The 12852-nt window shown below is 45.5% G+C and overlaps 1 protein-coding gene across 1 annotated transcript in view; it reads right to left on the bottom strand.

The window, feature by feature from the left end:
- Positions 1-12852, bottom strand: part of MYO1B (myosin IB) — a 179669-nt gene that overhangs the window by 150912 nt on the left and 15905 nt on the right. Inside the window, exon 2 of the mRNA XM_021707169.1 lies at positions 12258-12401. Within this exon, the coding sequence (XP_021562844.1) occupies positions 12258-12392 (135 nt within the window). The 5' untranslated portion in view covers positions 12393-12401. The remainder of the gene's footprint in view (positions 1-12257; positions 12402-12852) is intronic.

Genomic DNA, 12852 nt, shown 5'->3' with positions numbered 1-12852 from the left:
CACGGGCTCAGGCAATCCACTCACCTCAGCCTCCCAAAGGCGTGGGATTACAGGCTGAGCCACCGAGCCCAGCTTATATTTTTAAAAATGCAATTCAGACCAGGCACAGTGGCTCACCCCTGTAATTCCAATACTTTGGGAGGCCGAGGCAGGAGGACTGCCTGAGCCCAGGGGTTCAAGACTAGCCTGAACAATAAGGTGAGACCTTGTCTCCACAAAAAAAAATCAAAAAATGGCACGGGCCTGCAGTCCCAGTTCCTTGGAAGGTTAAGGCAGAAGGATCGCCTGAGCCCAGCAGATTGAGGCTGCAGTGGCTATGATCATGCAACTGCCCTCCAGCCTGGGTGACACAGTGAGACTCTGACTCAGAAAAAAAAAGCAATTCAGTGTGTGCCACTTACATCTCCAGTCTCAGAAACATATCTGTGATACATATGCAACAAATGCTTGAAACTGATGCGAAGAGACTATTTTTACAGGACAAAAACCAGAGGCATTAGCAGGTTCTAAATAACACGTCCTGGGTTTTCACAACCAGTGAGTGGCAGAGGCAGAGTTCCATCCCAAAGCTCTGCGTCAACGTCTGTGACACCAGGACAGAGAGCTGTAAGTCAGTCAGGCTTCCAGCTGCTGGGCCCACAGGGAAGTTGCTGTGACAACGGAATCCCCCAGGGCCTCCTGACCACCTGGCACCAAACTACAAGAAAAGCCAGGACCCCCAGGGTAGCCCAGGGCAGCTCTACAGATCAAGGTACCAGGAGTCTGGAATGATTTCCTCTGCAGTTCCCAGGTCGACAAGCCTCAGCCAGCCCATTCCTGCTTCTCATGCTGCCTCTCACCTTCTACCCTCAGGGACTACTTCAAAGCTGGTGTTTTCAGTTTCGGCTTGGCCACACCCCATCAAGGACTTCAACAGCGTCACTACCAGCATCTTGCTTCTGGTGGAATTTTATCTTTTCAGTATTTCTCAACTCAAAAGTTTGAGGAAACAATCTAGCCCCCTTCATCTTTTCATCCAGGCTGTGCCTTAAATCCCTGGCCCTGGACAGGAGCCCACACAGGGGCCAGGAGGGTCTACAAACCATGGCTGCCACAGAGGCCATAGCCTTTCAGCCACAGTCCCTGCTGTCTGGTGCAAGACAAGCCTACGCTACCATCATATTATACTCTTTCGTTCCTGCGCTACCGCCAGTCACTTCAAACCATGAATTAAAGAACTATATATGAGTCCGGTGCCACGCTGAAACCCTGGCTAAAAACATCACCTTGGGCAGCCTTTATTTTAGAGTAGGATGATAAAATACTACCATATCTTTGTTGAGATCAACTCTGTCATGAGACAAATATTTCCCAAATATATACTATTATCCAGACCTTAGAAAACTCTCTTAAATACGGCATGGCATGGGCCTGTGTGACAGGGATACCACTTGCTACAAGCTTGAAAATAAGAGCAGGTATGTAATTGAAAGTAGTAATGCAACTAAAATGAAGTCTGTACAATGAACACTTCAGAGGAAGGGAGAACAGAAAGAGGAAGATGGGAAGGGCAGAAAGAGAAAGACCTGATTAAAGACAATGTCAATGCCTGAAACCCCAAAGAAAAGTCATTCTGGCTTTCCAGACTTTTTAGTCATGGCACACAACATGCACTTCACGCTGCCATGTGCCAGACACTGGACTGAGATGTCCCTTGGTCCCCTCTACAGCTCGACAAGATAAGTACCACAATGACAATGTTATGGGTGTGAGAATGTCCAGTATTCACAGTGGTCACAGTGGTTGGGAGGGACCAAAATTCAAACTTAGGTCGGCCTGCCGCAAGCCCTGCCACATTGAAGCTCAGCCTCCTCCCCTTCCAAAGAAGAGTATGAAAAACAAAATAGCCTTTCTTTAGAAATTAGAATGATTGCTGGACATGGCGGTGCACATCTATAATCCCAATACAACATGTCACTTGGGGAAGCCACGGCGAGAGAATTGCTCGAGACCAGCCTGGGCAACATAGCAAGACCCTGTCTCTACAAAAGAATTTTTTAAATTAGCTGGATGTGGTGGCAAGAAGCTGTAGTCCCAGCTACTCAGGAGGCTGAGGCGGAAGGATCACTTGAGTCCAGGAGGTCAAGGCTGCAATGAGCTATGATCTGATCTCACTACCACACTCTAGCCTGGGTGATAGGATAAGAACCTGTCTCAAAAAAAAAAAAGAAAGAAAGAAAGAAAGATTATCACTATAATGTACCTGTACTGTAGATGGCAGACACAGATGCATGTGTAGGGAGGCAACTGACCTGGCCAAAGAATGGGTCACACATCCTCTGTGCTACAGACTTATTTTCTTCCTCCTCTGTCTTGTGTTCATCAAGGTGAAAGCCTGTATGCAACTGTCAGCCACCTGCCACGTGGTGAACATGATGAAAACATCCTCCTCCCAACACCTCCTCACACCTCCCAGGGCCAGGAAGAATCACCCTGCAGCTGCTGGCACTTTTCTTTCACTTGTGCACACCACTTAATGATCACCTGTGACTTTACAACTGAGCACACTTGCCCCAGGTCGCCCTGGTTTGTGTCAAGGCACTGCTGGGTGAGCTCAACACACAGCAGGAATACTGATCATCATTTCAATTATTTGTCCAGGCCATTCCAAGACTGTCTTGCTCCAAGCAAACACAGTCTTCACTCACACGTCCAATTTTTTTGAAAACTGAAAAGGCTTTATTAGTGGTATCACTGGATGCCCAAAGCAAGTAGGCAAAGTCAGCAGGACTCTCAGTAACAGCAGGAATTCTGGAACCAGGCACAGTGGCTCTTGCTTGTAATCCCAGCACTTTGAGAGGTTGAGGCAGGAGGAGGATTGATTATTTGAGGCCAGGAGTTCAAGACGAGACTGGGCAACATAATGAGACCCCATCTCTACTAAAAATTTAAAAATTAGCCACCACAGTGGTTCATGCCTGTAGTCACCAGTTACTTGGGAGGCTGAGGTGGGAGGATTGCCTGAGACCAGGAGTTCGAGGCTGTAGTGAGTTTTGATTACGCCACTGCACTCCATCCTGGGCAACAGAACAAAACCCTGTCTCCTGGGGAGAAAAAAAATAAGAGCATGAACTCTGGAGCCATACTTCTTGAGTGTGAATCCCGGCTCAATCTCCTGCTTGTTTTGTGACCTCGGATAGTGAATGAATAATACACATAAAGTGCTTAGAGCAGCACCTGGTACCAAGAAAGATGTAATAAATATTTGTCTCATTTATCATTTATCAATGAGAAAAACGTCTCCAAGGCACTAAGTTACTTGTGCCAGGTCCCACAGACAGGAAATGGCAGAGCCAGGACTGGCACTCAGGTATTTGCTGCTCAGTGCCACCACACTGCTTCCAAAAGGTGATGCTTTTGCAGTCCTGACGTTAGGCCTGAATTTCCTCCAATTCAAACTTAGGTATGGCTTCAGCCAAAATATGTCAATTCACACATGAGAAATATTATGCAAAAATTTCAAGTCCTACAGGGTGCCATCATGATGAAAAACAGTCTACGGTTGGTAAGTAACAGATAAATACATGTCAACTTTGAAATTTCTAAGAGAAAGAAATTTTCCAATTCCCCAAGGTTTTGAGAAAACTTGCACGGGTTGAAACTGGCAAGTTATTCCCCAGAAGGTCTGTTATAACCAAACTGTCTAAGAGACAGACTGTGCTCAGAGAAGAAACACAATATGTCACTCTAGCCTCAGGAGCTGCTATTCCTCACCAGCCTTGTCTAGCCTTCTAACGCTGTATCTCTACTCCAAGCACCAAAGCCACCCCTGGGAAAGCACACACGATCGACCTCTGTGTCTGTCTTCCAGTCCACCTTTTCTGTGGGCAGAGGGGGCTGAGTGCTGGGTAGGGACCCACTCACACACAGCCAGGTCTGGGTATTCAATGAGACAGGGCAGGGAGCCCTTCTCCCATCCCTGCTTGGTATAGGTGGGGTTGGAGGTGGCACTGAAGGTGCTCTAGTGTCACTCACACCACGATGGGTCTGGGTTCTCTGGGTAAAGGTCTGCCCATCTAGGCCAGCAGTCCCCAACCCTTCTGGCATCAGGGACCAGTTTTGTGGAGGGCAATTTTTCTACAGATTGGGTGCAGGGGATATGGTTTTGGGATGACTCAAACACATAACATTTATTGTGTACTTTTATCTCTATTATTATTACGTTGTAATATATAGTAATTATACAACTCACTATAAAAAAAAAGGGGCGTTGACGGAAGAGGTAAGCCACCACTGACATTATGGCAGGCCACTACTGATATGACAGGAGGCAGAGTTCATCCCCCGCTTACCTCCTGCTGTCTGGCCAGGTTCCTGTCTACGGCCTGGGTATTGGGGACCCCTGGTCTAGACAAAAGAGAACCCCCTCCGACTTCCAACTCCAGAACAAGAAAATTAGTTTTTCATAAGACGGACATAATCTTGAAGCATACACACCACTCGATTCGCCAGCATTCATCCTGGGAATGGGTTTGCCATACCCAAGGAAAAAGCAGTTTTATATTATGTATGCCTGGACTGCTTAAAATTATTTTCAAAAATATTTGTTACTTTTGTAACTTTAAAACATGTTTTGAAGGAAATTTTTTTTAACTTGGAGAGCAACTGGGGCACAGGAATATACTAGGCTGGATGTTTGACTCCAGCCCTGCTCTCCACTGGCAGCCCGTGAGCCTACGATAGTATGAGCTTTAAGGAGGCCTGGAGCAGAGGCTCCAGCTGAGCCAAGCCCAGCTCCTGACCCACAGAAACAGTGAGAAAATAAATGTTTGTTGTTTTGGGGTTTTTTTTGTGAGTCAGGGTCTCATTCTGTCGCCCAGGTTAGAGTGCAGTGGCATACTCACGGCTACTACAGCCTCGACCTGCTGGGCTCAGGTGATCCTTCCACATTAGCCTCCCAAGTAGCTAGGACTACAGGCACATGCCACCACGTCTGGCTGATTTTTAAATTTTTGGTAGAGATGAGGTCTCGCCAAGTTGCCCAGGCTGGTCTCAAATTCCTGTTCTCAAGCAATCCTCTCATTTTGGCCTCCCAAAGTGCTGGGATTAGAAGCATGAGCCACCACCACCACGCCCTGTCAAATGTATGTTATTCTAAGTCGTTAAGTGTGGCAATTTGTTTGGCAGCAAGTGAAAACTAATACACCATTTAAGCTAAATTTACAGGAATATATGGGGTATAATACCCACAAGGTGGAATTTTCATGTGTATAAATGGAGTCTTTTTAAAATGTCAAATAAATACCTAAGTGTAACCCATTATTATTTTCATTAACTTTGCAATATTTTAAACCAAACACGCAGTATTTCAATCTTCAGTATCATTCACTAAAGTTCCTGCTGGTCCCATCATTCTGGGAATTCGGACTCTAGTACCAACTTCTAAAGCTTAAGACAATTTTTCCTAAACTTTCAAAATGGTTGCTCTGACAACTATAATTAGTTTAACATAAGATCCTAAAATTGAACTGATTCAGACCCCTGTGTCGGGATGGTCCCCAACCTAACAATTCACATAGAAAACAATTGACTAAATTGACTGGTCGGCATCAAAAATACTTCTGGTCGGAGAATAGACACCTGGGTCCATCAGTTTCCAAATTTGCCCTGGGCCTTGTTCCTGTCTAAATTGCAGCTTTCCTGTTTCCGAACAGAACCACAGTCCTGACCAGTCACCCTAAAAACAGAACGCGTCTGACTGACTAGTCTCGGCTCTGCCATCTCCCACGTCACTATAAAAGTCTCCATGAAATCCTGTCACCGGTCTATTTGGCCTGGGGTGGGACTGGGGCGGCTGGAAGCAGGTCTGACAGGGGACATGAAGCTCCCAGAACAACAGTGCTTGGAATGCCACAACCAGCACTTGCCAGTCACCAGGCCACACAGAGCCCACCAGCTCTGACAAGGCATTCTCAGCAGGGAGGGCTGGGCTTGCACTTTGCCAAGGGAGGAAAAAAAGCAAATGACCTTGTTCCCACCAAGTCCAGCACTCCCTCTACCTCTCTCATCTGACTCTTCCACCTCCAGCTGAAGAGCCCAAAGTCCTAACTGCAAAGACCATGTCCACACCTGCCAACGGCCCAGAGGTAGAAAAGCAGCTGGGTCACGAGCAGCCATGAATCCACCAATGCTATTTAAACAAACATGTGAACCACTAGGAGTGAACACCAGACATATTCCTGGGGCGTGCATCTCCTCAAAGAAGGGCAGCAAGGAGTGTATTGGATCAAAACAACCCCATACGCATTAGAGAGCAGAAAAAACTGTGCATTACTTATGGAAGTAAAGACTTCAGCAGAAATTTCCTAACACAGATAGACTCCAGGGTCCCTGGGGAAGCAATTTATTATTCTCTGTTAACAGACGTTTGCCAGGAGAAAAGTCTGAGAAGCATGCACTTGAGACCCAGAACTCAAGGAATAAGGGGCTCCCCTGGGCACACCCTTTGGCATGGCATCAACATTGATAAAGCCTCAGCCCAGGTATGGAGGCTCATGCCTGTAATCCCAGCTACTCAGGAGACTGAGGCAAGAGGAATTCAAGACCAGCCTGAGCAACACAATGAGATGTCATCGCTACATAAAAATCAAAAACTTAGCTGGATGTGGTGGTGCGCACCTACAGTCCCAGCTACTCTGGAGGCTGCCAGGGGAGGATCTCCTGAGCCCAAGAGATGAAGGCTGCAATGAGCCATGATCATGCCACTGTACTCTAGCCTGGGGGAAAGAGTGAAACACTGTCTCCAAAACAAACAAATAAACAGATATTTTAAAAGCCATTTCATTACAGAATTCTCCTTCACTTACTGAGGGGTCGAATGCAGGTGGGCTCTTGGCAGCCCTGGACTATTTCCTCCTCCTAGCATGTAGACAGGTAGATTTGGCTGGATATCTATGCCTTATACACAGCCCACCTGCTTTGGAAGAAGTTGATCCAACTCCAATCCTAGGGGTGGACATCATTTCTGAAAATTCTCAGTCCCCTCTTGTCACCTGGCCACAGTCCACAGTTTGAGAGGGGTGTGTGACTCAGGCAGCCTAAGCAGGACAGGTCTCAGGTCTCCGACTCTGAGCACTAGAAGAGGAGCCCTGCCTCTGTTTCTCGATAACGTGGTGCATGAACGCAAAGCCTGCAGTGCCATCATGAAATCTCAGAACAAATGAAGTCACAGCCAAGGAGAGCAAAGCAGACAGACATAAGAAACAAAGTCCTTGGTGAGACTGGTGAACCACAAAGTCACACCAGGTCTGAAGGCAGACCTACTTCTGGCCAGCCAGGTGTACAAGTGAATAAATCTCCTTTCATTGCTTAGACCAGGTTGGGCTGGGAGATGGCTATTTGAAAAAACACATCCAAACTAACCTGACACTTCTGACTAGCTCCATGATGCCTCGTCCTACCAAGGGTTCCAGGGTTAGGCTTAGCACAACAGGGTGACCAGGGAGTCTCCTCCCAGAGGACCCACTCTCAGGTCCAGAGACTCACTAGGGGCTATGGACACTCTAGAACAGTCTAGAGTGTCTAGAATGGTACCAGTCTGTGGCTTGTCAGGAACTGGACTGCACAGGAGATGAGTGGTAAGCAAGCGAGTGAAGCTTCATTTGTATTTACAGCTGCTCCTCATCTCTCGCATTACCACCTGAGCTCCGCCATCTGTCAGATCAGAGGTGGCATTCGATTTTCAAAGGTGCACAAACTCTACTGTGAACTGCACACGTGAGGGATCTAGGTTGCCAGCTCCTTATGAGAACCTAATGCCTGGTGATTTCCCCACCACCACCCACCATCATCCATGGAATTGTCTTCCGTGAAACCAGTCCCTGATGCTGAAAAGGTTAGGTGAGAGGTGACAGTTCACACTCAGAGGCAAAACAACTTTTCACAAGAGCTCTGGGAAGGTAGTGACTATTTGTTTATTTCTAGATATGTGGGGGTAAGGAGAAGCACAGACAGACGGCAGGGTGAAAGAACAGAGCCCCCAGACCTAGGGCTGGTTCATAGGAGGTAGCAGGGGCTGTGGATGTAGCCAGAGTTCAGAAGTCTGGGCCAAGAGTCCATCTATTCACAGGGCCCCTTTTCACACACAAAAGACCGCTCAATATGCTCGTGTGACGGGTCACCCTAGATGGTCACCCAAACAATGCTGGCTGGGTGCAATGGCATAGATCTGTTACCTCAGCACTTTGGGAGGCCAAGATGGGAGAATCACTTGAGCCCAGTAGTTCAAGACCAGCCTGGGCAACATAGTGAGTCCCCATCTCCGCAAAAAATTTAAAAATTAGCCAGGTGTGGTGGCACGTGCCTGTAGTCCCAGCTACTTGGGAGGCCAAAATGGTAGGATCACTTGAGCCCAGAAGTTCAAGGCTGCAATGAGTTATGATTGTGCCACCGCATTCCAGTCTAGGTGACAGTAAGACTCTGTTGCTTAAAAAAACCCCACAAAGTTATAAGACTATAAAAGAAATTTTTTTTTAGCTGCTTCTTCATTTCCTGGGCAGGAATTTAAAAACAAAGTGAAGTACAAGACAGTAAAATGCAGTACATCATATCCACTTAGCCTTGGGCAGAAGCTGAACAATTTTGCAGAAACTCATGAACAAAAGCAAAGCAGGAATATTATCAGAACATGAACCAAAAACTGATTTCCCAAGGGAGGAATTGATGACATGTGGTACTGCACAGTGTAGTAATCAAATTTATTGTGCAGTGTTTTGGCTTTTTTTAATGGCAAAAGCAGTATATGCTCAACTTAAATCTTACATTACAGAGCGAGGTTCTGTGTCCCATGCCCCATCCCACCCACCTCAGTACCCAAAGGTGGCATGCCTTTCTGTGTGCACACAAACGCGTGTACACACACAGACACACACACACACACGCACACATTCATAACCCTCTCATTAAAAAAATAGGATTCGCTGGGCTCGGTGGCTCAGCCTGTAATCCCACGTTTTGCAAGGCTGAGGTGAGTGAACTGCCTGAGTCCGCGGGTTTGTGACCCTCCTGGACAACTTGGTGAGACCTCATCTCTACAATAAACCAAAAAAATTAACCGAGTGTGGTGGCGTGTGCCTGTAGTTCCAGCTACTTGGAAGGCTGAGGCGGAAGGATCGCCGGAACCCAGCGGCTCGAGGCTGCGGTAGCTAGGAGCGTGCCACTGCACTCCAGTCTGGGCGACAGAGTGAGACTCCAACTCAAAAAAAAAAAAAAAATAGGATCACATTATACATACACGTTACTCTACAATCTGCTTTTTTTCACTTAAAATAAGGAATACCCAGCCCCTCAACATGACATGTGTTTAAAGTCACCAAATGAAGAGACATATCTCCTGGGAACAATAGCCCTAAAGTGTCATGGAAACGTTAATTGATATGAGTATCTGGAAGCCGAAAGCAATTTTCTGCTTTTGTTTTATAACCAGAAAAGGCCATTCCCAAAATAGTTCAGAAAATAAAATTACAAAGGGCTGAAACCCAGACATTTCGTCTTCTAAAGACTCACCAATGTTAACAGTTGGCATTTTGTTGAAAAAGGATTGTTTTATTTTTCATGGCCACAACAAATCAGGTATGTGAGCACACATCATGTTCTGTTCTCCATCCTATTTCCAGTTCGTGGCACTTCTTAGAGTTAAAAAGACAACTGATCAGCTATGGTAGTTACAATATAATTGAGTTCTCTTATTACCACCTCAATGATCCAAAGCTTAAGGCCTGCCTTTTATTTGCTCTCAGACAGCACTTTCAATGAAGGCTGCAAAGCTGTCAGACTCTCCCACCAGAAACAAAGGCTACACTCTCAGGGAAGGTGATACCACCCTCCCTCCCCACCGTGTCCCCAAAGTCAAAAATTGCCACTTCCCTGCTCTGCAGGCAACACTTTAGACCTTTTCCATTTTGAGCAGCATTTTAAATAATCACATCTCTCGGGCCAGGTGCAGTGGCTCATGCCTATAATTCCAGCACTTTGGGAAGCTGAGGTAGAAGGACTGCTTGAGCCCAAGAGTTCGAGACCAGCCTGGGCTACCAAAAAATAAATAAATAAATAAATCAGCAGGGCTGCACGCCTGTAGTCCCAGCTACTCATGATGCTAAGGTGGAAGGATCAGATCGCCTGAACCCAGGAGGTCGAGGCTGCCATGTGCCTTGATTGTTGTGATCATGCCACTACACTCCATCCTGGCAACAGAGTGAAACTTCAACTCAAAAAATAATAATAATCACATGTCTCAGTTGTAACTACTCCTCAGCTAAGTATCCAGTTATCAAATTAATATTCCAAAAGCGACATTCACACGTCTCATGTTTCCATCAACCCTCCCCTACCTCCAACAATACAGCTCAAGAAGGATGAAAAGTTTAATTCTTGGATGATGAATACTATCTCATAAATTACTCAAAGTCCTCCTTAAAACATGATGGGTTCTAAGTTCCGAATGTGTGTCCCCCCCCAAAAAATATGTTGAAACCTAGTCACCAATGTAATGATTTTAGAAGGTGGGGTTTTGAGAGGTGACTAGATCATAAAGCTAGAGACCACGTGAAGAGGATTAGTGCCCTTCTAAAAGAGGCCTCCAAGCCAGGCCCAGTGCCTCATGCCTCGCAGCTACTCAGGAGGCTGAGGCCAGAAGATCACTTGAGGCCAGGAGTTCTAAATCAGCCTGAGTAACATAGCCAGATACCATCTTTTTTTAAAGAAAAGTTTATCTTTAAAGAACAAATTTTAGATTTTAAAAAATAAAAGAGGGCACAGAGAGCACCCCTCTTCCACCATGTGAAGACACAGAAGAAAGTGCCATCTATGAATTAGAAAGTGCCCCTCACCAGACAATGAATCTTGCCAGCTTTTTCACCATGGACCTCCCAGACTCCAGAACTGTGAGAAATAACTTTCTGCTGTTTACCAGCCACTCATTTATTACCATTCTGTTATAGCAGGCCAAACAGACTAAGACAGTTGGCTATCTCAAAAGGAAAGCTTTACGTGTCATAAAACAATATTGCCAATAATTTTGCATATAATCTGCAGAAATATATTCATTCTACAAAAGTTATCATTGATTTTACCTTTTGTTTACCTAATTTCCTCCCCACAGTGATAGGCAGAAAACATATGAAGCATGGCCCAAGAGTCCAGTTCTTCTTCAACATAGACATGTATTTTAAAAGGGAGAAAAGAAAACTCAGAAGCAGAGCAGAACCCACTGAAACTACTTCCAACCACTACATTATGTTTCCTTCTCAGTTGTAGGCACCGGGAATTAATGACCCATGTCTTGGCTTAGTTAACAACACACCTTTACCAGGTAGAAGCCACATCCCGTGTCTCTGGCTTAGTTAACAATATACCTTTTCCAGGTACCAAGAATCAATGCCCCATGTCTTGGCTTACTTAACAACATACCTTTACCAGGTACCAGGAATCAACACCCCACATCTCTGGCTTAGTTAACAACACACCTTTACTAGGTTCCAGGCATCAACACCCCATGTCTCTGGTTTAGTGAACAACATACCTTTACCTTTACAGATACTGAATGTAAACTCCAGAAAGGCTGCATATAAATATATTTTTTTACTCATGGTTTAAATATAACTAGAGAACTTGATAAAGTAACACTATGAAATCCTTTATGAAGAATTTATACAACATGAAATTTTCTCCTAGTATCATATATACATTTTTATGCCTTTGTTTTTATAAATAATGTTATACTTATAAATAGTAGGACATGGCTATTCCCATATCTCCAGGCACCAAGTACATATACTTTTCTGGTAATCTGCGTCTGTCTTCACTAACTACAAATGTCAAGATGGCTCTTGTCTTTTTTTGACAGTTCACTAACTTGTACTATGAGTAGTTTCTCAATGACTGGACTTTGCTAATCTGATGAAGGCATCCAAGAAGATGCCCATGGATTTCAAAATCCCTCCAAGGGCAGGAACTAAAGTATACTACTTGCATTAGAACACCCCAATATCCAGCACATCACACAGATGATGCTCTAGAGAAAGCAGACTCACGCGACTAACCAATAGCACTCATGTGCCACATCAGTCAACACTCAAAACTCTTTCTGAGTGTATAAACAAATACATCTGGACTCTAAGAAACAGAAAGAAAAAAGGAAGAAGAACCTGAGGAAGAAAAGTCAGCTCTCTGCCACCACGTGCAAAGCCTGAACACCACTGATGAGTTTCATGTGTACTTACATAGATCTCACTATGGTCAAACCGCTTCTTGAGGTTGTTGATGAAGGTCTCCTCATTGAGAGGTTCTAGAAGAACCATATCTCCAACTCCAATCATGTTGTCCAGAAGTGATGTTTTCACCTCCGTTTTGGCCATGGTCTCCTGCTTTGGGAGAGAGGGAAAACAGTCAACCTAACTGAGCAAAATTATTTCAGATGACTCCTTGGCACTGCGAGAGAAATGAAACATGGGGTCATTCCAATGACCCTTACTGGCCTCACGAAAGGCCATAACCCCCCCTCCTGACAAACCACATCAGAAGCCTCCAACTTAGCTTCAGCTGCCCATTTGCCAACCTGCTGCCATAAATGAACCTACTCCCCTGTCCAAAGTCTACCTACAGAAGAGCCTCAAGAAAGCCACAGTCTTTGTTTTCTTCTTTAGATCATTCCTTCTCCCCAGCCTAAGACTTGCAAAACTCCAGTCAACCCACCTCTTTCCCCCAGCCTTTGCAGACTAATGTACAACGTTCGTGAACCTGTATGATCCTGCCCCTCCAAATGACACCCCCTGGCATTCCGTGATGGAATTCAGAATGCATTTCCCCAGGAAGCAC

Source organism: Carlito syrichta, unplaced genomic scaffold (assembly GCF_000164805.1).
Source record: "Carlito syrichta isolate Samal-C Ts95f unplaced genomic scaffold, Tarsius_syrichta-2.0.1 Scaffold316419, whole genome shotgun sequence".
NCBI classification, from domain to species: Eukaryota; Metazoa; Chordata; class Mammalia; order Primates; family Tarsiidae; genus Carlito; species Carlito syrichta.
The sequence above is the reverse complement of the archived record's forward strand: the minus strand, read 5'-3'. Positions and strand labels throughout refer to the sequence as shown.